Source organism: Neopelma chrysocephalum, unplaced genomic scaffold, assembly GCF_003984885.1.
Source record: "Neopelma chrysocephalum unplaced genomic scaffold, ASM398488v2 Primary Assembly neopelma1_96821, whole genome shotgun sequence".
NCBI lineage: Eukaryota > Metazoa > Chordata > Aves > Passeriformes > Pipridae > Neopelma > Neopelma chrysocephalum.
This window is the reverse complement of record NW_020925465.1, coordinates 1,395,000-1,417,725: the sequence shown is the minus strand read 5'-3', so window position 1 is coordinate 1,417,725 and position 22,726 is coordinate 1,395,000. Positions and strand designations below refer to the sequence as shown.

The 22,726-nt window shown below is 42.2% G+C and overlaps 1 protein-coding gene across 1 annotated transcript in view; it reads right to left on the bottom strand.

Annotated features, from left to right (window-relative positions):
- The window catches only part of CPLX1 (complexin 1), a 108,645-nt gene that overhangs the window by 39,821 nt on the left and 46,098 nt on the right, over positions 1–22,726 (bottom strand). Inside the window, exon 3 of the mRNA XM_027670249.1 lies at positions 1,189–1,364. Within this exon, the coding sequence (XP_027526050.1) occupies positions 1,189–1,364 (176 nt within the window). The remainder of the gene's footprint in view (positions 1–1,188; positions 1,365–22,726) is intronic.

The window sequence follows — 22,726 nt, the reverse complement described above, 5'->3', positions numbered from 1 at the left end:
TCAGGCTGCATACATCCTACTCATGAATGATCACCTTGGAATTATAACAGAGGGCATCTCAGACTTTTTAAATGCTTTTACAGCAGTTTGCCCAGCAGCAAGAAAAATGCAACCCCCATCTACCTCTGGGAACACTTCAATGGTCTAGTAGAAGAGATAGTGACCAGTGGAAACAGGGTATTAGCTCATTTGCCTGCAACTCAGAAATTCATTACTTTTTCTTTCACCCTCATGACATATGTAATTGCTTAGAAATAGTTCCACCTATAAACATATATTAAACATATTATGCACACATGGATATGCTTATATTAGTATACTGAACTCTCTAGATTTATATTCATTAAATACATTATCGCTGGGGGTGTTCAGCCTGGAGAAGAGAAGGTTCTGGGGAGAACTCACTGCAAACTTCGGCACCTTAAGGGGACTCATAAAAAGGGAGGACAGGAAATTTTTATACAGGCATGTAGTGACAGGACAAGGGCAATGGTTTTAAACTGAAAGAGGATGGGTTTAGACTAGGTATTAGGAAGAAACTCTTTCCTCAGAGGGCAGTGAGGCACTGGAACAGGTTGCCCAGGGAAGCTGTGGATGCCCCATCTCTGGAAGTGTTCAAGGTCAGGTTGGATGGGGTCCTGAGCAACCTGGTCTAGTGAATGGCATCCCTGCCAATGGCAGAGGGCTTGGAACTAGATGATCTTTAAAATTCCTTCCAACCCAAACCATTCCATGGTTCTGTGATTATAAAACAACAAATTTTGACCAGGTAGAGCTTCTGCATCTGTCTGTCTTGTAACTAACACCCTCCTTTAAATAATCATACGAATACCTTTCTCTGGCAGAGTCACAGGTAGACAGTTTCCTCCAAGTCCTTTCTTTTCTTAGAAGCATAATACCAAATTCCTTATGTGCAGAACTATTCTCAGTAACTCTTTCCAAGATTCTCTATGCCACCAGAGAAATTCATCCCTACTCGGGTTTCCATCCTGAATCATGAGGATTGGGTTGGAAGTTTCACCCAGTGCAGGCATAAGGAATAGTGCACAAGATTATAAAGTTCAGTATGGCAAAGTAATTACCTGGTTCTATTCAGGTGCTCAGGGAACTAGTCACAAATCATCTGAAAACAGCTGTTCTCCACTGGGCATTGAGTTGACCAGCGTGTGCTGAAAGCCAGACACCTACCTTGTCTCGAATCCCTTGCCTCATAACTTCTCTTTCAGCCTCCATCTTGGCATATTTGGCTTTCCTCTCTTCCTCTTGTTGCCTGAGGGCTTCCTGTCGTTCCTCTTCTTTCTTGGCAGCATCTGGGTCTTTCTCCTCATCTCCACCCAGCATCTTCCCCATGTCTTTGGTAGCCCCTGGAGAAAGCACAAAAGAAAATCAGCCTTGTTAGAATGCAGGTGAAAACCACCATGATGCCAGCTTTCTCCTTCCCCCCACTCAGGACCATCTTTCACTCGCTCTGCATCTGGAAAGGTTTCACCTTTCACTGAGGAGGTAGCACACTCCCCCCCGGAGGCAGGAGGTGGTCAAAACACTCAGCCTGACCAGATGAGTTACCTGGCACTGGCACAAGAAGCACGGCAGCAAAAGGAAGAGACTACATCTGTAGACTTGCATGATGGCAGCACAGTTGGTTTGCAGTCCTCAAGGGGACAAGCTGCCACCCACACAATGTTTTCACTTCATCAGTTCAGTCAAGTGGCTGAAGATTGATTTTGAAGGGTCTTTAATGTAATAGGCAGGTAATACCTCCAGAATGAAATGACACCAGGGCTAAGAAAGGAATTTGAAATCTTGATTGCAGGGATGAGTAATCACAGCCTTAATGGTTGTCAGAAATTACACACCCCACGGCAAGTAGGACCACACAGCACTAACAAACATTCAGAGTTGTTGACGAATTCTAGGCTCTTACTGTGGATCAGAAAGAAGCAACATCTCTGCTTGTCTCTTATCTGCCCTTGGACATCATCACCTCTTACATACAATGCTTAGTATGTAAGTAAGATCCTGGCTCTGCCTTGTCCTTTTTCTAGCCCCGAATACACATTGCTCCCAAATTTTCAATCCCTATGTTTTCCTGAGACAGCTTTTTGCTGTTGCACAAAGACCTTGCACAGCCATTCAAAGAGGTGACTTCCTGCATGCCCTCCTGTCCCTGCAGGGCTGTATAAACCCATTCACCCTGTATTTCAGAGACACTTCTATCAGCAAATGACTGTCAACCATTCAGCTGGGCAGGAAAGCAGATGCTGGGAAAAGGGAAGAGCATGTATTGTGATACTGCATCATCAGAGCACCAGAGGGCTTCAGCAGGATCAAGCCTGGTTACATGGATGAAGTAAAGACACATGTCCTTTGGAAGCTGCATTGGACCTTGCCTGGAGTAGGAAAACACTTCACATCATTTACTAAAATAGTTTCCTTCACCCTGGAAAAACGCTGTAGGTGGCTGGTTAGTTGCTGTCCTTATTTGCTGAGTCAGGACACCTCCAGATTGGCTCACTGCTGGCTGAGACTTAACTGAATTAATCTCAGACAGCCTCGTTGTAGCGCACAGTCACAGGGACATAACGTGTATCCATATTTATCATCCCTCGTCTTACAAAGGCTTAGGTTGGAAGGAGACACCATCAAAGTCCTTCCAAATAATTGTTTGTTCGCATTATCACAGGTTTTAACAAACCCTTATGTCTCCCCTATAAATTACCTCTTTGGTGTGTCAACTCTGTCTGGAGGACTGTATTTGTTTTTGCCTTCCACATCAGTTCTCAGGATAATGATGCCAAAACCTTGGTCCTTAAAGGGAGAAACATCTGCAACCTGTCACAATGATTCCTCCTGAATTGCCCCAGTGATCACAGAATCACAGAAATATTCCGAGTTGGAAGGGCCCCACAAGGATCATTAAGTCCAGCACTCAAGTCAATGGCCCATACGGGGATTGAACCCGTAACTTTAGTGTTATTAGCACCAGTCTCTAAACAACTGAGTTATGGCAGTTATCAGATTAACTGTTGCCTCTTATAAACAACAAAGAACTTTTTAAGAGGTAAGCAATTCCTTTTTCTCTCCACCTTTCTTTTCCAGGTCAGATGTTTTCCCAGAGCTCTAAACTGAAAGCAACCCTGAATAAAGAACAACCCTCCAACACCCCAAAATGTGACAGAGAAATGTCCCCTTTACATCTTCCACAGAGAACCATGGAGAAACTGATAATTCTAAGCCTCACAAGATTGGGCTGTTATACACAGGGGTTTTTTTCTCAGGTGAGAAATAATAACAACAGCAAACATGACTGTCTCCATTCAGCTAGCTGAACCACAAGCCTGTTGACACTTCCACTGTTGGGAAATCTGCCACTAAAAACAGAAGGACACCCAGGGACCCCAAACAAACCCCACCTGGAACACTCAGAGTCCCTATCTACTGTCAGTCTTCCTCTACTAAAATTTTGCATCCTTCTTTGCAAGGTCAGAGTAGCACAGGAACTCTTGCATACTGAGGGCAAATTTACTCAGACCATCTGGTGATTTCTTTCCTGTAACGCAAGGAAGGCTAACTGAAATTGCAAGAAAGATAAAATTTCATAGCAAGGGCAAAGGAAATGCAGCCTAGTTGGGTCACACATTCCTACTGCAGGAATCTCTCTAAGCAGCCTTACTGTGTGTACTTCATTGATCACCAATGCCACTAACACCATTAATTTCTGGATCCCCTTGAACACATCTTTTCCACTGATGATCAGTGGAACTGATTTGGGTTCAATAATCTATCAAGTTTATCTCTTTTCAGCTTCTCTCCACCTAGAGCTTCTCAGACAGTATAATACACTAGTTACTTAGGAAACAGGATTCAGCAGCAGAAAGAGACTATTTTTTCCCTCTAAGCACTAATTCTAGGCTATCATTAAGTTATAATGTCAGCTCAGCTCATCATGTAAGAAACAAAATTGCATAACTTTCTTTTATCTCTTAGGCAAGAAGAAGATTTTAAATACTTTAGCATTGATTTTGCAGTTATTCAGCACACAGGACACTGAGAACAACAAGAATGTAGTTTCAGGATCCTCACAGGCTCTCTCTTAATTCACCTCTGATTTCAAAGTCACTTTGTAAATGTGCAAAATGTTGCACTGTGGTATCACTGTTAACTGATTGTAAAGAAATGTACTATGAGAACAAAAATGTTACACTACACTTCAACTAAGATCTCTTTTGTTACTTCTGGTGAAGAAAAGCTTTTTTTCCATCTCATTTGTTCTTCATCTTAAACTTCAGACTTTGTTGTAAACATTCTCTGGATAACAGCTTCTGTTCTCAGCAGCTCAGCACTGAATGCTTGAGAGAATTGATCTACATGCAACTGAGGTGCTGCTGTTACAGGCACAAGCAGAAGGAAAGAGCAGTTGTTCTGTCCTCAAGCCTACTTTTGAAGCTTTCAGGGAAATGGAGGGGAAGGACACACACACTGAATCTGTTCATATGATAAGCCTAGGCCTTTTTGTCTTCTTTCACATCCCAGCCTTGACATAAAGAGAAAATAGAGACTGCCACAGTAATCACTAGTCAGTGAGGAGTTTCAATCAACATTATTTTTAACATCTCTAGACAAGGCTACAGGAATAAAACAGAAATGGCTAAAGCTCCAGGACAACACGTGCTGTCACTGTTCTGGCTACAATAAACAGCCCTGTCCGCAAAGGATAAAAAAACTTCCATAAGGGAAAGCATCCCAGAGGTGGCGTGTTTAGAAGTGGCAGGGTGGTTATTTTAAGTAATAGTGCTGTCCTTGACCCATATGGGCTAGATAGCTAGACAATCAGGTGTTAAGCCAAATACTGTGAGGGCACTCAGATATGATAGGCTGGTTTGGCTGAGGTAGAGTTAATTTTCTTCACAGTGACTAGTAACAGGCTGTGTTTTGGATATGTGCTGAACACAGTTTTGATGAAATAATTTTTATTACTGCTGAGCAGTGACTATACAGAGCCAAGGCCTTTTCTGCTTTTCATAGTGCACACTGGTAAGGAGGCTGGAGGTGAATTGGAAACTGGGAGGAGGCACAGCTGGGACAGCTGACCCCAGCTGACCAAAGGGATATTCCAGACCATATGACATCATGCTCAGTACATAAAGTGGGGGGAAGAAGGAGGAAGGTGGGGGAGGACGTTTGGAGTGATGGTGTTTGTCTTCCCAAGTAACCATGGGGCCCTGCTCTCCTGGAGATGGCTGAACACCTGCTGGCCCACAGGAAGCAGTGAATTAATTCCTTGTTTTGCTTTGCTTGAATGTATGGCTTTTGTTTTCCCTGTTAAACTCCCTTTATCTCAACCCACACATTTTCTAGCTGGTGGGGGAGTGAGCAAGCAGCTGCGTGGTTGCTGGCTGGGTGTTACAACATACGGTTTCGTGTGAGTTTTGCTGGTTTAAGTTGTCACCAGCCATCTGAAAAACAGTAATACAGTTGTTCAGGTACCTGTGGGAGGTATTTCCCAGTGAAACAGCTGAAAAGCAGGTCACCTGTCTGGAAAGCAGTTTTACAGTAAAGGCCTTGGGGTCCTGGTGGACAACAAGCTGACCATGAGCCCACAATGCATCCTTGTAACAGAGAGGGTCAACAGCCTTCTGGGCTGCAGCAGGAGCACTGTTGTCAGAAGGTTGAAGGATCCTTCCCATCTACTTGGCCTTGGTAAGACCAAATTTGGAGTGATGTGCCCAGTTCTGGGCTTCAAGATACGAGAGAGATGGACTATTGGAGTGAGACAGCAAAGAAGTAAGACAGCCCTGAAGAGGAGACTCAAAGATCTTGGGTATAAGGAGAGGCTGAGAGAGCTGGGACTGCTTAAGCTGGAGAAGAGATGGTTCAGTGGGGGTCTCAGCAGTATGCACAAACACCCAATAAAAAGGAATGAATAAAGAGGGAGTCAGACTCTTCTCACTGGTGCCCAGTGACAGAAAGGATCATACGTGCAAACTGAAGCACAGGGAATACAACTTAAACATAAGAAAAAACAAATTGAGTTGAAGAAAGTGGCTGTGGAGTCTCCATCTGTGGAAATATTTAAAACTTCATAGGTCACAGCCCTGAGCAATCTACTGTAGGTAAGTCTGCTTGAGAATGAGATTGGACTAGACAACCCCTGTAGATGACTACCAACCTCATATTGTGTGACCCTGTGAGACCTCTCAAGTAAGTGGTTTGAATGGCATCTGAAAGAGACTGAAGTGAATTTTGCAAGGAAAATGGTGAAGAGCACATACCTAAACAGATCCTGCATCTGAACTAAAGAAAATAAATTCTTAAATTCTCTGACCTCTGTTGCAGGAGCACCACCAGCTACGACCTAACCCTTCAATAGCTGACTGACATCAATCCAGCTTTCATACAGAAAACATAAACTCACAGAATTAACTTGCAGAAGCAGCGTTGACTTCGTTACTTTTTAAAAAAAAATAAATCTCCTAAATAGGGCAGGCAAAGTTGCAAAAGTTACACTATTAGAATTTCTAAGAATGACTTACAGAGAAAAAGATATGAACAACTTAGGCATTCTTAATTAAGCAAAGGATGATGGAAATTTGCACACACCGTTGCTTCAGGTAAGGTAATCAAGTGAAATCAAAAGAATTTCCTTTGCACAAATCTCATTGTAAAAAAATAGCACCCCATACCTGTCTTTCAAAATGCCTTTGTATGTGTATGCACAGATTGCAGAGGACGTTGCAGAAGTTCACACTCTCAATTACAGGTTTCAGAGGAAGCAGTGAGAGGTTTACCCAAACTAGCCATGCACTGAGGAGATCTCAACTTCCATTTCATGACAACTAGAAACCACCACTGGGTTAATATTGAGAATGACCCTGTAGGTGTTTTTTTCCAGGTTGAAGCAGGTACCGCATTTTATAATCAATTTCTGAAAGATGTCAAACACTCTTGATGGCCTGTCAGTTCTATCTCATTTATATGCATCACAGTCAGTGTTCTTCTTATCTCTTACTGCGCCACACACATTTGATTTAGTATAGTTAATATCTCTGAGCTGTGAAATGTTCAATTCATTCATTAGCTTGCAAGCCTTCTCTGCTGTACAGGAAAAAAAAAAGCACACTTCCTAGTTGAAATCATTAACATTCCCTGATGGACCTTCATTCATTCTCTTTCTGCTCTGTGACCTTTCACGAAGCCTAGAAGGAGCATGAACAATTATTTTCTGATACGTAAGTGTACTTTATGCCAAATAGCTATTAATATCATAAAATGACATCTTTTCATATTGAGAACTACAAGATGGTGGTACATGATGAGATGACTGAGACAAATGTATAATACAAATGTGCAAAGACAGAAGCTGGGGGAAGGTTATCAGGCTATCTCTGACCTGAGGTGGGTAAGGCTTTGCGGCAGAGAGAAACCGAGTTTCAGCTCCACACATAAACACAACTCACGTTCTGTAGGAGGTCAGTTTCCCCATCATTCTACAACACTCAAGAATCAGTGAAGCCCTTCCGTCACTGTCATTGAAGACACGCAAGCCCTTAAGATAAGCTATTACTTTAGTCACTCATAAAAGCAATAATCCCATTGATTGAAAATAGATTGTCCAGAAATGTTGTGAGTTCACCTGAGCAGGTCTTATTGAAGATGAAACCAGAAAACTGGCTCAAATAACAGAATTTTTCTGCAGTATTTCAAACATAATTTATATTTCAGTGTTTTTACACAAAGCTTTACTTCAGTGTGAATATGTAATTAAGTAGCATACCTGCAGCTACAAATATCTGATGATGCAAAGGTCATGTAAGCAGGGCCAGTGTGTCCAGATCAGCCTGCCCCAAAAATGTGTCTTGAGCTGGGGTCACACCATCAGACAAACCCAGCTCATCACCCTGCTGGCCCAGATCCCTCCAAAGGCAGAAGTTAGGTTTTCCCTCACACATACTTTATGCAGGCATTTTCACAAACAGGTACCTTGAAGGAGCATTCTCCCTTCTCCATCCCACTCTGATGCCTGTGTCCACTGCAGAAGAGTACCAGGTCATGAGTCCTCCAGATCCTGCAGCTGTGTAAGGAGGGGCCTGGAGGAGGTATCTTAGCCCCTGAGACCAACACACACAGCAGGCAGGCTCCCGAGACTCCTTTCACCTAACTCCTGCCAGCTAAATCCTGCTACAAGGCAGCAGGAGGGAAAAGCAAAAAGGTGGAAGCAAAAGCAATCACCAGTCTTCAGCACCCAGCACTAAGAGAATATTCCAACAGCTGTGCCCCCACTGGTTACAGGCAGCTTGTACAGGAAGAGAAATCAAAATGATGCAGGTGTGGTGGGGAGTGATTCTGGTGTATCGGATTGAGCTGCCAGCTGAAGAGTGCAAACCTGACTACTCTTTTGGAGAAATCATTATTACTCCATGATACCTGGAAGGCCACCAAGTCTTCTACTTGCACTGCAAAGTGCGTGCAATCTTTGTTATGAAAACACCCTGCCTTGCCTTCAGACATATTGTATTAGTATGTATCAGATGCACTGCACAAAAATAGCGAATCATTCACTGTGTGAACTGCTCTTTGAACTGTTATACAAATCTTTTCCCTAAAAAACAAGATGATGCTTTTTATGACTCAGTAACAGATTAAGAGACAGGTCAAGATTAACAGGATTAACAGTGATTCAGATAACAGAAGGTTCTGCTACTGCCTCTGCTCCAGAGCTGCTGTATACACCTTTGGGAGGTACCCCCATTTCTCCTTCTCAGTAACTCTGTTGATCTTCACTTTCTGCATTATAAAGCCTCTGGATGCAGGCACTTTTGAGCCAGATCTACACTGGAAGGGTGCAGTCCCATTTTCAGGGGACCACTCCATGCAACCCCACAAGCAGGAACAACTTCCTGTGTAACATGAGTGCGGTTCCTGTTCTGATAAACAATGACTGGCAAATGCTTGTCTTGTCCTCCTGATCCCTACGACCCAGCAAAGATGCAGCTATATATAACCTCTGCAGAAGTTCCCTTCCCAATCCATGGAGGTCTGCTCCAGCTACTCACAGAGCTTGGGATAAGATTCTTCAGGCCAAGTTGAAGCACCTAATTTAAGAGGAGAATTTTCCTCTGGACTTGCTGGCCTGATTATATCAGGTATCTACTGATGGAGAAGAAAACCTAGGTCCTTGTTCATGTGAGCCCAACTGCACTGCAGCATCCTGGCACTAGTCACATGCAGCTTGTAGTTCCAACAGAAGAAAAGAACACAAAAGCATATCTGCTTGCCACAGTATTTATTTGCCTGGAATTTATGATTGTTCCAGTCCCACTTCCCTGCTTCACAGAAATTATTCACTTCAGCACAGAGAGAACAGCTGAATAATAAATTGCTAACTGTGCGAATTTCTGCTGCTCTAACAGATTTCCTAAATTAATCCTGGTGACACATTCCAGACCTTCTCTGTTGCCTTGGAAAATGACAGTCTTCCCCACGGTTTATGGCTGACAAGGATGACGAGTCTATCCACAAAGCCCAGAAACATCAACCTGTCAGACAATCCTGCTGACTGGAAATTCCCCGTTGTTTTAAAGAAAAACTAACAGAGACTGGAACAACACCCTACAACAGTAACTTTGGTGACGTGTTTATGATTGTTTCTCAATTGGCAGCAGGCTCAAACCTATCTAAAGACAGCTGTGAGAGCAGAGAAGTCAGGAGAACATGACTTCTACCTCCAGTGGGAAGCAAGTCACCTATATCTGCTACCATGGAGAGGCATTAAATGCTGCTCCCCATGTAGACTTCTGCCCCAAATTTCTCATCTTATATCTGGGCTGGGGGTGGAGTAAATGACCTTTCAAAGGTCCCTTCCAACAAACTATTCTGTGATTCCTTATCAGATATCTTCAAAACATTATGCTAGCACCAAAGCCAGATTAATTTGTTAAATAGTACTAAAAGCAAGAAAACTTTTTTTAATTAAAAAAAAAAAACAAACTAATACCAAACAAAACCAGAAGACTAGACATTTTAGCAAGATGTTATGGCTGCCTCAGTTGCTTCCTCAGTGGCTGGGTGGGGGATTGCAAACTGTTCCCCTGGCCCTAGCAGATTTCCTGGAAGGCACGTCTCCTTGAAGGAGTCTAGTTTATTGGCAGGAAAAAATGACACTGCATAAGGGCACTGGGCCTGCTCATAAGCTAGACCATCACTTAAACACAACATCCTCACACAGGAAAGTTCTAAAGGGAGTGCAGTCAAATCTTCAACAATCTTTATGACTCTTTCCCATGCAGTTCAGTTCTTCTGATGAAGTATCATTGTGAACTCTTCATAGCAGCAAGAGAAGTTTAAACAGCTGCAATAGAGCCTAACTGGTAAAATTACTTGCCTATCAGAAAAAGGTAGGAACTCCTTAGAAATAATTAATTCACTTCCGCTTATTTTCTTAGTGTACTTCATGAAATGTGGATGCTTGGTAACAGCAGCATAGTAATAACACCTGTGCTGTGGTGCTTCTTGGTAGCTAAAGTGATTTCAGTGGGATGGTACTATACCAGATAGAGAAAAATGCTCATTGGAACATACTTTTACTCAAATTAGGTGCTTGTAAACCTCATCCTACTGAAGACTATCAAGTTGTACTTCAAGAAATGTTAACATATTTTCTGTCAGTGACTTGTCATGTTTTCTCATGCCTGAGGGTCAGTAGGCAGGTTGTGAGTAGAGGAGACAGGGTTTTCATGAGAAGCTGTGGAACTTCCATAGTCAAGTGATTACAGACACACCACACCCAGGAAAAACTCTTTAAATTTGGGTTGCTCTCAGCAGTTTCTTCATACACCCACAGACAGAAACATAACATATATACACTCTCACACACACACACACAAACATTGTATCTGCTAGCCAGACTAGCTCTCTCTCTTCTCTCTGCAGCTTGGATAATTTCAATTCCATGTGGGAGTTCCATCTAGGATGCAGCACTGGTGGAACAGACAAATCTATCTGGAAGAAAAAATTCAGACAGTAAAAGGTAAAGTCTGCCTCCAGGACGTGTGGAACAGAAGCTATCAAAAGCCATTACCTTCCCTTAATTAAAAAAAAAAAAACAAAACACAAAGAAACCCACAACCCCCCCCCAAAAAAAACAACACACAACAACAACAACAACAACAAAAATAAAATAAAAAAAATACAACCACTTCTGAGATGACTGCTTCTGAAATCATCCATGTCATAACCTCCACAGGCTTATTAACAGGTTTGACATCATATGACATCATTTGAGGATTCTTTGTCAATGCCTGGAAAGTACAAACCCATACCCCTGCAGAACAGGTGCAGTGTAATTGGCAATGTCTTTGGAATGGAGGTGCCAAGGCTCCAAGGGTGAAGCAGTGGCAGAGGAGAGTGGTTTTGGCTTACGTGAGAGGTGCCTCAAAGCCCTGCACGTGCACTGGGTGAATTCTCACCCAGGAGTCTCTGTGTCATGTGTTGCAGAGTCTCAGGCCATTCCCTTCTCTGAAGGCTTGACAAGGCAGTCCTGCCTGCATCTGTCCCGAAGCTGTGACTTGGCTGACCATGCCCTGCTATTCATCCCTGGGCTTGCCCATGACTGTGGCTCTCAAGGGTGCTACTGTCAGGCTGTGCTCTACTGGCAAAGAAGCCCTGCAGCTGCTCCCAGACAATTCTTATCTCCTGCTTCCCCCAGGCTTTGATTCACACACAAGTTAAACAGCACAGTCCCCTTCTCTCCCACCACATACACACACATCCCCGTAGACTTCACAGCCTTTCCACTGGAGCAACAGTGAAATTTTAGGACAAGGCTTTCCTGAAATGAGTTGACAACTTGCTTGCTACCAGCAGGCAAGCTTAAGAATGCAGCACTGAGTATCCAAATCTGCTGAAGCAGACCTGCAATGGATAGAAGTGCTTTTCTGTCTCTGTAATTTAGAGCTAATAGCAACTGTAGACAGAATCAGATCATGAAAGAACTAGCACATTCTACCCAGTGCTTTCTAAATGCTGTTGCCTGTCCAATGTCCTCGGGTCTAGTTGCTAGTATGGAACTTAGCAAAATGGTTGCCTGGCTTTTTCAATTATTCCATTGAAAATTAGTAGTCCACTAAGTGAATTATTTTCAGAAAGCTGCAAAAATGAAAAAAAGTATCCAAAAGTTGAAGAAGAAGCAGTGCTAGAAGAGTTGGTCCCTTGTAAGTCCAAAGCTTTCATGAGATCTGAGATGCCAAAATTCTGCTATGAGAAGCAAATAACTGAAGTCACTTTCAGTCCAAGACATATGCATTTATTTGTAAAAAAGTAACAAGAAAAATCAAAATGGCAAAGCAGTCATTATTGTATTACATCGTTTTGTATTCTAGGAGACTGGAAATGCAAACGGAAAGCTGAAAATATATTTTAAAAATAGAGAAAAAAATAAAACCAGGGACAATTCTTTTAATGTCTAACTTATCGGAAAGGTTTGCTGAACTGTTGTTCATGCTTCAAGTCTGGTAATTAGGTAAGATGTGTGAGGTTATTTTCAAAACCATCATAGTTTGCTTATTCTGTGATGATTGTCTCTCTCCTAGAAACCTTACAATCCTTATCCTGGCAGGAAGCAGATTCAGTATGAAATGTTTGACCTGCAAGTCCTTTGAAGTCTGTATCCATAAACTTCCAGTTTGTGAAGTTGCCTTCACAAGCATGTAGAATCTGTGTGTCAAAATGGAATCTGAGTGTCAGAATCTGAATCCATAAGCCCCCTTACTCAGTAAATACAACTCTCACATATGCACGGTGGCTATTGTCTCTTTTCAGACACACCACACTGGTTTAGCCTTTAGTGTTGATTAACACAACTCTGAACTCCACATCATCTTCCCTTCTTCCAAAGTGGCTTCACACTTTTTCCACTGCCTGGAAATGCTTTTCAAGAATCTCATTACACAGTTTGCAACTCAGACCTTTGAGCACCTCAACAAAAAAACTGCCTCATAGACTGTGAGCAGTAAATCTCATCTGACATCCAGAAAAACCATCTCTCAGGACTAAGAAAGTCCATTTCCTTCAAATACCTGAAAAAAACCAAAAAGTATCTTCTATTCCCAAATCAATGCATGTATCATTTCTGTTGCACTTGTTCGTACCCTTGAGGTAAGCCTTCCCTTTCACCCCAACGTTTGTGATTCTGGGTCCTGCAAGACCCCTGTGGGTAACAACCTCAAAACAAAAGCTGCTCTTTCTTATTATATGGACAAAACCAGATTTGTGATACAGTTCCTAACATCGGCTTTATCACTTTTTGACAAATCTGAGGTCACTGTAGCTATCTGACGTTACTGAAGTTTGTACTTCAGCTTTACTCTGTCTCTTTCATATCCTGGTGTCTTGTTCAGTTTCCATGACTGAGAGATGTGTGAGAGATGCACAATCCCATTTGAATATGCAGTTCTCAGTACAAATGTTCTTAAAGGAAGGAAAGTAAATTTTCTTGCAGAATTTTATGGTAATTTACTTCAGGAGACAAAAGCCCCACTGTGCTGTTGAACACTCAGGGAGCAAAGACCTTTTGCAAGTCACCTTGTAGCTTTGATTGAACAAGATGTGCTTGTTCTATTTTCAGTCTTCCATCAGTAGCTCTTTCTCTCGCCCTTTTTAATATATAGGCCATGCCTTCTATTGATCCATGCACTTTTCAGCATGCTATGGAGTTACTTCAGTGTATAGAATTACTCAGAAAAGCTCAAGGGATCAGGAGATAATTGAGCAAGAAAAATAACTGATGTAATTTCTGTACCTTTTACTTTTTACTTCAGGAGAGTTAAAAGAAAATTGAAGGGCATGAAACACTCTTGAGCCAGAAGAAAATGTTTTTTGAAAACTTTTCTATAAAAGATTTTAAAATGCTGCCTCATTTGAGACTTTACATCCTCATTTAGGGATGAAAGATGAGGAAAACAAGTTTTTAATGGCTTGCAACTATATTAACCTCAACTCACAGAAATATTACATAAATGAAAGAGACAAAAATGCAGTCCTAAAGCAAAAAAATATTTTTATAAATGTTCATCTAGTGAAAAAGACAAGGAAGCTGTTGTGTAAGACTGTTGCTCTGACTCCTTGAATTCATCTTGATTTACATGTGAAAAGCTTACTATGTAAGCAACACAGCTTCATTCACCCTGCATTCATTACTTGTATGAACATGGCCTGGTCTTGTGCTCTAGTGGAACTATTGCAAATTATGGTCAGCATTGCTCAGACACCAACTACAGCTCAAGTAAACATTTTTTTTCCTTTTGGGAACTGTTGTCTATTGTTGTAAGTCTACTAAGCCTGTTCTCCAGACACACTTTGTCCCTCTTGCTGTCCTGCATAATGGAAGGTACAGCAGGAGGGTACAAATCAGTCCTCCACAAGTCTTTACATGCCACATCCACATCTGTTTCCTTATCTGAAATGTCAGGGTTTGAAATAGGGGACAGCCATGACTCTGAGGGGACAGCCATACCCAAAAACTTGACACTACACTGTGGTAGAGTTTTGCCCTGGGCAGGGAGTATAGCATATGGTTCTAAATACCCTAGGATCAAATCCAGCACAATCAACAGGGATTACATCCTGCTCATCTTTAAGCATTTTAAGGTAGGAGCAGGGGTATGCCTTGTAGTCATGAAGAAAGGACCACCATATTCACTTGGTGTATAAAAAGAGTACCTCATAATCTGAGATGCCAATATCATGTGAAAAAGCTGCATTTTTTTTTCTTCATGTGGTAAATAGATTTTCTATGCAGGCACAGTCTTTTCACTGGACCCTTGTACTCACAGATTCACACCTGAATCATTACCAAAAAAATGGTTTCACAAGTGTGCAATAGCTCAGTCGTTTGTCAAGTAGCTTAATCCTGTCATGGAAGCATCACAAGGAGGTCTATTACCTAGAGGAAAGATGACTATCAAATTCTCCTATTCCATTTTTTCTCACAGTCCATCCCCTAGGGACTATGCTGAATATAAATACGACTTACTATGTCATTACTGCCAAAATGCAACCAGAAAAAGTGTAAAGCAGACTTAAGAATGGACTAACTGGAAGATAAGATGAGACTTTGGCAATAGCTGACTCTGAATGGAAAATTCCACAGCTCTGAGCTTGGTCCTGTTTGGTCTTTCTGTCACCTGTCCTCTAGACTCAGGGAAAATCCACACACAGCACATTAGCTACACTGACCTCTCCTTGCTGTGAGCCTGAGAACTATGGTATTTGCTGTAGGTAAGAGGAGAGAATACTTTGTCAAATGTCAGGACAGTATTTTTGGTGGCCACTCCTGTATCTGCCCTAGATGTGTGCTCATAATAGTAGGTGACGCGTTTAAATGAATCTAAGAGGTATTCAAGGTGGGGCCTCTAACACACTCTTTTCCAGGCTCTTGGTCATGTTATCAGTGCTGCTGAACCAAGGCATTCCCAGCCAGCTGGGAGGTCACTGGCCACCCAAGTCTTCCAGGAGAGAGCAAAGTAATTCCTGAGCATCTCAACACAACGGTGGCTATCTACAAAAAGTCAGCAGCATCCAGAGTCAAGAGTGTTTACTGTACACTACTAGTGCTGTCTCTCCCTACCCCAGGCCAAGAGAGAAAATAACAGGCTTTTTAACACCTACTTTCTATGATACAATGTGGAATCACCGTCTCCTAAAAACCCGTCATCCGTGGTGCTATTTCACCACTGCTATTCCCCATGCCCACAAGCCCTGAGGCTCAAGGGAGCTCAATGACCAAATATAAAGCTTTCATCATGAAACAAGAAAAGCTGAGACCCCAGGGCCTTCAAGCTCCTTGGATGAGCTAACACTTCAAAAAGAGACTGGCGCTAACTCCACTGTCACCAGTGCAGTAAAGCCACACTTCCACAGTGAAAGTCAGCTGACAAGCACAATACATCATTTGCTATGAGGAAACTAGTTCACAGTAATTTTTTTGCACCCTTAGTACTAGCTCTGGAATCAAAGGTCACTGGAGCAAGACTGACATGACAGCACGACTGGAATCCCTTCAAGACTGCAGCTTGCTTGCTGTTTAAAACATAATCCAGTGTGTTGCCTGCTGTACTTCCTGACATGTAATGCTGTAGTCATACACACAGACATATGCAGAGGAAAGGAGGGAAAAGCTTTACATAGAGAAACAAATACTGTTCCCTCCAATAGCCATATAAATACATTTAGGATTCTCATTTACAACCCAGAACTGCAGGTCTAAGGAGGGATATGAAAAGGACAGGTTTTCAGCACTGAGATGTTCAACAAATGTTCTCCAGAAAAATCAGGAGGAGGGACTGTTATTTTCAATTCATCTGCAAGCACACCTGCAACTGGATTCAATCTCATTTTTGCAGACAGATGGGCTGCAACTCCAAGACGCTGCCCATCTTTTTTCCTGTGAAAAGCTGAGAGCTCACCATTCACTCTATGATTGGGAAAAATTATTTAAAAAAAGATTTAAAGATAATATATTCTCAGCTATAGGAAGTAACCATCTTTTATATTAAGCCAAAAGAAACGTTCTAATCAAAGTTTAGAAAGATCTTCTAGCCATGGAACAAAGTTTATCACTGTTCACTAACAACAATAGCCTGAAGTGGTAACCTAAGAGAAGCACGGTGCATTTTTTGGTGTGTGTTTATGCAGCCAGCATCTGTCATGAATAGGTGCATGTTCACATAAATGGGTAATTTAGACTCCTTTTGCACTATGGGACAGGTCTCTGCAGCTTGTCAAGGTAAGTGAGATGACACGAAAGTAAGTTATCAAGAATGACAGGTATGGGACAGCCTGGCTGTGAAAACTTTTCACTTGGAGTGAAACTTTTCAGTTAGTGAAAAAGACACTTTGCTGGAGCTCTTCAGAATTGGAAATGACTGAGAGAAGGAATGACTCTTCACTGTCTTTTTAAATAAAGGAGATAAGCAGGACCTAAGGAGGAAGCAAATTTCAAACAGTTAGTCTGAGGAAAACTCTGAAGAAACAGAAGAATTGTGGTTGTTCTTAAAGCAAGTAACTAATGTGTGAAAGTCCTTGCCTATGAATTTTCATGGCATGGAGGGAAGTATACAGAAGCTCAAGAAGAAAAAAGAGGGCTGCTACATATAAAAAAACTATTTTCTGTTCAAGAAGTTCCTGAACCAGCATGATTGGAAGCTGGGAGAATATTTTGGGAAGCAGCATTCTAAACTTCCTCTATACTTATAGCCTTCACCCTGAGCAGCAGGATGCGGAACTCAAGTGACCTGTGCTTTGATCCTGTTGCACTACTGTTCCAACCTAGATTAGGATTAAGGTAAAATTGGAATTTACATCTACAGGTTATTTGGTTTCAGGCTAGGGGCAGGGGGATGAATGGAAATTGTGGCCTCAGGAAATTCGAGTCCTGAAAAAAAGAAAGAAAAAGGAAAAACAAATTTAAAAAAAAATAAAAAGAAAAAAAAAGAAAAAATAAGATGTTAGAAATTCTATTACAATTTCTGGAAGCTGAGGCACATCATCTTCCCTCATGTCACATCAAAACATGATTTTTTTTTTGTTGTTGCCGCTTATTCCCCAAAGTGAAAGCAGTCTGTGGGTGTTTGTGTGAGTATTTTACAATGTTACTACATGACATGGATAATTTCTTTGGTGTTCGGAAGTTTTAAAAGGGCTGTTACCATCAGAACACTTAGACATTCTAAATCTGTTTTACAAGCAAGATCTTTTAGTAAGTAAAATGAGATTTCACTAAATATAACATACTTACTTCTGTTTCTTTCATAGATGGGAAAAAATTCCTTCGCACCACAGGAATGGGCTCTGTCAAGGGAAGGATGCCTCAGCTCATGCTGACATCACTTTCACAGATGAACTGAGTACTGAGACAAAAGTTTCTTGCTAAAAATTGAACTAGCCCTTCTTGTCCCTCAAATACACCCAATTCTAATGGGATGATTTTGTGCTTCCTGTTCAGGAAGCAACTGCAACCAACAGTAAGGATGCAAAATGTCAGGAAGATGTATTGGCATAGCTTAGATGGACCCTATCTTTTCAGTATGATAAGAATAACCTTCCAGCTTCCCTTTTTTCTACTTCACATAAATGAACAACATGTGTGGATGAGAAATGAGTCTAAACTATGTAATAGTCACATAACTACCAGTGAAGGAGAAAAACAGAGCTAGACTGAAAATATTATTGTCCTTTAACAGGTGGAATATGTCTGTGTATTGGTTTTTGAGTTTAAGAAGATAAGCATACTGCTCGAAGTCATCAGCTTTTTGGTTACAGACATTCAACTTAAACATATGGTTATTTATTTCACCTAGTAATTCAAGTGTACAAGCAACACAGGCACTCAGGAGAGGTGTCTGGGAGACAATATCCCCCATACCAAATAGAGTCATTTTACAAGTCCACATAATTTTGTTTTGCCTTGGGAGTTAACACACTGACTTTCTCTGCTACATGACAAATGTGCTTCTACCAAACAAGATGCTTTGAAATAACTAGATCAACAAGATGTCCAAGATTGCTTCAGGCTTTTGAAATTCAACCCACAGACTAGCACTGTTCTTCAGTGTAAAACTGAAGGTCACAATAGAAATTAAGTAGAAATTAAGTATGCCATCAAAATTTGTAGCAGACAAGAAGATCATTCCAAGCCAGTCATCACACTCTTTGTTATCCATAAAAAGAGACTTATACTTGAACAGAAAAAAGGTAAGTTGCATCACAACTCCATTCTTTTGCAGGACCATAAATGTATCTTCTTTAATCTCATGAAGTCCAGAAGTTTGAAAACAGTTCCATTAAAAAAAAAATCTCATCATGTAAGCCTGCCATTTCAATGGACTACATTTTACTTCACCAGTATTTTTCCATTAGCGGTTGTCAAACTTCAGCTGTGAGGGTTCATTTGTGATGTACAGTGTGCTGTCTCTATGAAATACAGCAAGCAATAATCCTTTATCTCCCCATCTGCTCAGTGACAGAATTACAGGGCGCCCCACTGGTCATGCTTTGTCAAACACTGACACAAGTACTTCTGATTTGAATTGCAAATTTTGTGGAGCTATTTATCTAATACAAACTCTCCTCAAAGAGGTATTTGTAGTTAATAGTCTCTTCCTTGAAGAGGGAAGAAGGGAAATGTGCATACTCAGGAATTTTATATTTTCTATTTTATTTAGGCATTCCCTTATGTCCCTGTGGATGAGAGTGACATTTGACTGCTGATCATACTTTTGTACTGAATGCTGCACTGCAGTGTAGCTGAAATATATGGATGCAGAAGCACTTGCCATGACAGAGTCTGATGCCCAAAACCTTCATTTTTGAAGGGGGGGTGGGGAGGAACAGGTAGAGAATCTCCTGCCAGACTAAAAATTTCTTTGTTATTCATCAAATTATACACACTAGCTGAGATTTTGCCTTCAGTCACAGATTTGGTTTAAGCGTTTCCATCCTCTCAATTCATTCCTCTTACTACATTCTTACCCCGTAATCCCAAATGCAGAGCTTCCCTGAAAATGGGAGGCTACCATAGGCTGCCTGATCAGGGGCAGCCTGTTGACAAAGCCTGCTTGCTTCAGGTACAGGGAGCATCATGCTCACAAGCTCTTATCCTGATGGGGGATTTCAACCACCCAGTCATCTGCTGGGAAAGCTGGCTGTGAATAATCAAGAAGACTCCTGGAGTCTGTAGAGGACAACTTGCTGGTCCAGGCATTAGACAAGCCAACCAGAGGTGGGATGTTACTGGACCTGGTGCTCACCAAAGCTCATTAAAGCGGCTAAGGCTAGAAACAGACTGGGCTGTAGCGACCACACCGTGGTTGAGTTCAGGATCTCAAGGAACGTGAGCCTGGCAAAGAGCTAAATCAGGACTCTGAACTTTGGAAAATGTTTAAAGAGCTAGTGGATGAGATCCCCTGGGAAACTGTCTCTAAGAACAGAGGAGCTGACTAGTGCTGGCAACTCTTTAAAGCCACTTTTCCTAGAGCACAAGAGCTCTCCATCCTGATGCAGAGGAACTCGAGCAGGTAGGGCCAGCTGGAAACACACATGGCTGAGCAAGGATCTACTTCTCAGACTGAGAAATAAGAAGAAAATGTACAGCCAGTCGAAGCAGGGACATGGGGAGAGTATAGGGATACAGCTGAAATGTGCAGGGAAGGGGTCAAGAAAGCCAAGGCATTACTGGGACAGGATTTGGGAATGGACATGAAGAATAACAAGAAGGGATTCTATAAGTGTATAGGTCAGAAAAGAAAGACAAAGTAGAATGTTCCTTCACTGATAAGCAAGAAAAGTGAACTGGTGGCCACTGATCTGGAGAAGGCTGAGGTAGTAAGTGAGTTCTTTCCCACAGTCTTCACCAGCAGTCAGGGTTCCCACTTCTCTCAAGCCCTTGATCCTCTGAATGGGTGTTGGGGGAATGAAGTTCCTCCCACTGTAAGTGAAGAGCAGATTCAGGATCACGTAGTGAAGCTGAATAGCTACAAGTCTAGAGAATCTGCTGACATATATGAGGGAACTGGCTGTTGCTGCCAAGCCACACTACATTGTATTTGACAAGTTGTGGTGGTCAGGCAAAGTCCCTAGTGACTGGAAAAAGGGAAACATCTTCCATTTTTAAAAAGGGGAGACAAGAAAATCCAGGGAACTACAGACCAGTCAGCCTCACCTATGTGCCAGGGAAGATCATGGAGCAGATCCTCCTTGAAGATATGCTAAGGCACATAAAAGACATGAAAGTGATCCTGACAGCCAGCATAGCTTTACTATGAGAAAATCATGCCTGACCAAGCTGGTGGCCCTCTATAATGGAATTATGGCAACAGCTGGCAAGGAAAGAACCTATTCAGACTTCTGTAAGGCCTTGATATGGTCCCACGTGACATCCATACCTCTAATTTAGAGAGATATGGATTTGATTTCTTATCCACTATTCAGTGGATAAGATACTGACTGAAAGGATGCAGCCAGAGAGTTGTGGTCAATGGCTCTTTATTCAGGTGGAAGCTGGTGACAAGTTGTGTCCCTCAGGGCTCTGTCTTGGGACTGGTGCTCTTAAGTGTCTTGATCAATGACACAGACAGTGGGACCGAGTGCACCCTCTGCAAGTGTGCAGATGACACAAAGCTGAGCAGTGCAGCTGACACAACAGAAGGAAGGGATGCCATCCAGAGGGACTGGACAAACTTGGAAAGTGGGCCCACAAGAGTTTCATGAAGTTCAACAAGCCCAAGTGCCAGGTGCAGCACTTGGGTCAGGGAAATCCCAGATGTGAGCATAGACTGGGAGAAGAAGTCATTGAGAGCAGCCCTGAGGAGAAGGACTGGTGGGTTCTCATTGATGAAAAGCTGGACATGAGCCAACACTGTGTGCTCGTAGTCCAGAAGGTCAACCACACCCTGGCTGCATCAAAAGCAGGGTGGACAGCAGGTCGAGGAAGGTAACTCTGCCCCTCTACTTTACCCTTGTGAGGCCCCACCTGGAGCAGTACATCCAGCTCTGGGGTCCTCAACACAAGAAAGATGTGGACCTGTTGGAGTGGGTCCAGAGAAGGGTCATAAAGATAATCAGAGGGATGGAGAGCCTCTCCTATGAAGACAAGCTGAGAGCTAGAGTTGCTCAGTCTGAAGAGAAGGCTTCAAGGAGATTTCATTTCAGCCTTCCAGTACCTTTAGGGGCTTATAAAAAATGAGAGAGAGGGACTTTCTGTCCAGACAGATAGTGACAGGACAAGACGCAATTAAACTGAAAATTTTAAACTGAAAGAGGGCAGGTTTAGATGTTAGAAAGAAATTCTTTACTTTGAGGGTGGTGAGGCACTGGTACAGATTGCCAGTGAGAAGCTGTGGATGCCCCATCCCTGGTAGCATTCCAGGCTGGGTTGGATGGGGCACTGAGCAACCTGATTTAGTGAATGGCATCTCTGCCCATGGCAGGGGGTTGGAACTAGATGATCTTTAAGGTCCCTTCCAAACCTAATGATTCTAAGATTCTATTGTTGGGAACCTACGACAAAAGAAATTGCTGTATTGAGGACTGCTGCCATCTACCATTCATGGAACCACAGATTGTGTTATTTGCTTCACAACATGTGAGGCTGAACACAGAACTAGACAATTTTTTCGAAAGCCTCAACAACCCATAGCCAATTAAGCTATTGGTGTCTCTTTAAAAAGCAATCCTCTTTGCTGTGTACAGACCACACACATATTGCTAGGACTTACTACACTCAGACGTTAATTCCTGTCCCTTCTTTTCCCTATCACAAGTTATCTTCCTAAACTCTCCAATGCCAGCCACGTGACTGCAATGCAGGGTGACTGTGAAACCAAACCGGGCAGTTTGATTGGTCTGTAAGGCCTCAAATGTCAATGAAGCAGCCCAAATAACACCTTTCTGAGCCTTCAGTATATTCAGCTGTGCAAGGAATCTAACCACGGAACAGGCACTAGTATAAATGTCTTTCCAATCCACTGTTACTCGAACTAAGGCCAGCAAAAGACCAGGTTAAAAGAGTATAAGGTACTTTCATCCAGAGGCTGATTGTGTCTTTGAATGCAGTCATAATGGCAGCATATTATGGAAACATAACATTCAGCAATTATACTGGTATCCTTTCATATTCCTCAAGCAATTTGTATTTGACACCACACTGCCAAGAGTACTAGGACTATACAAAATA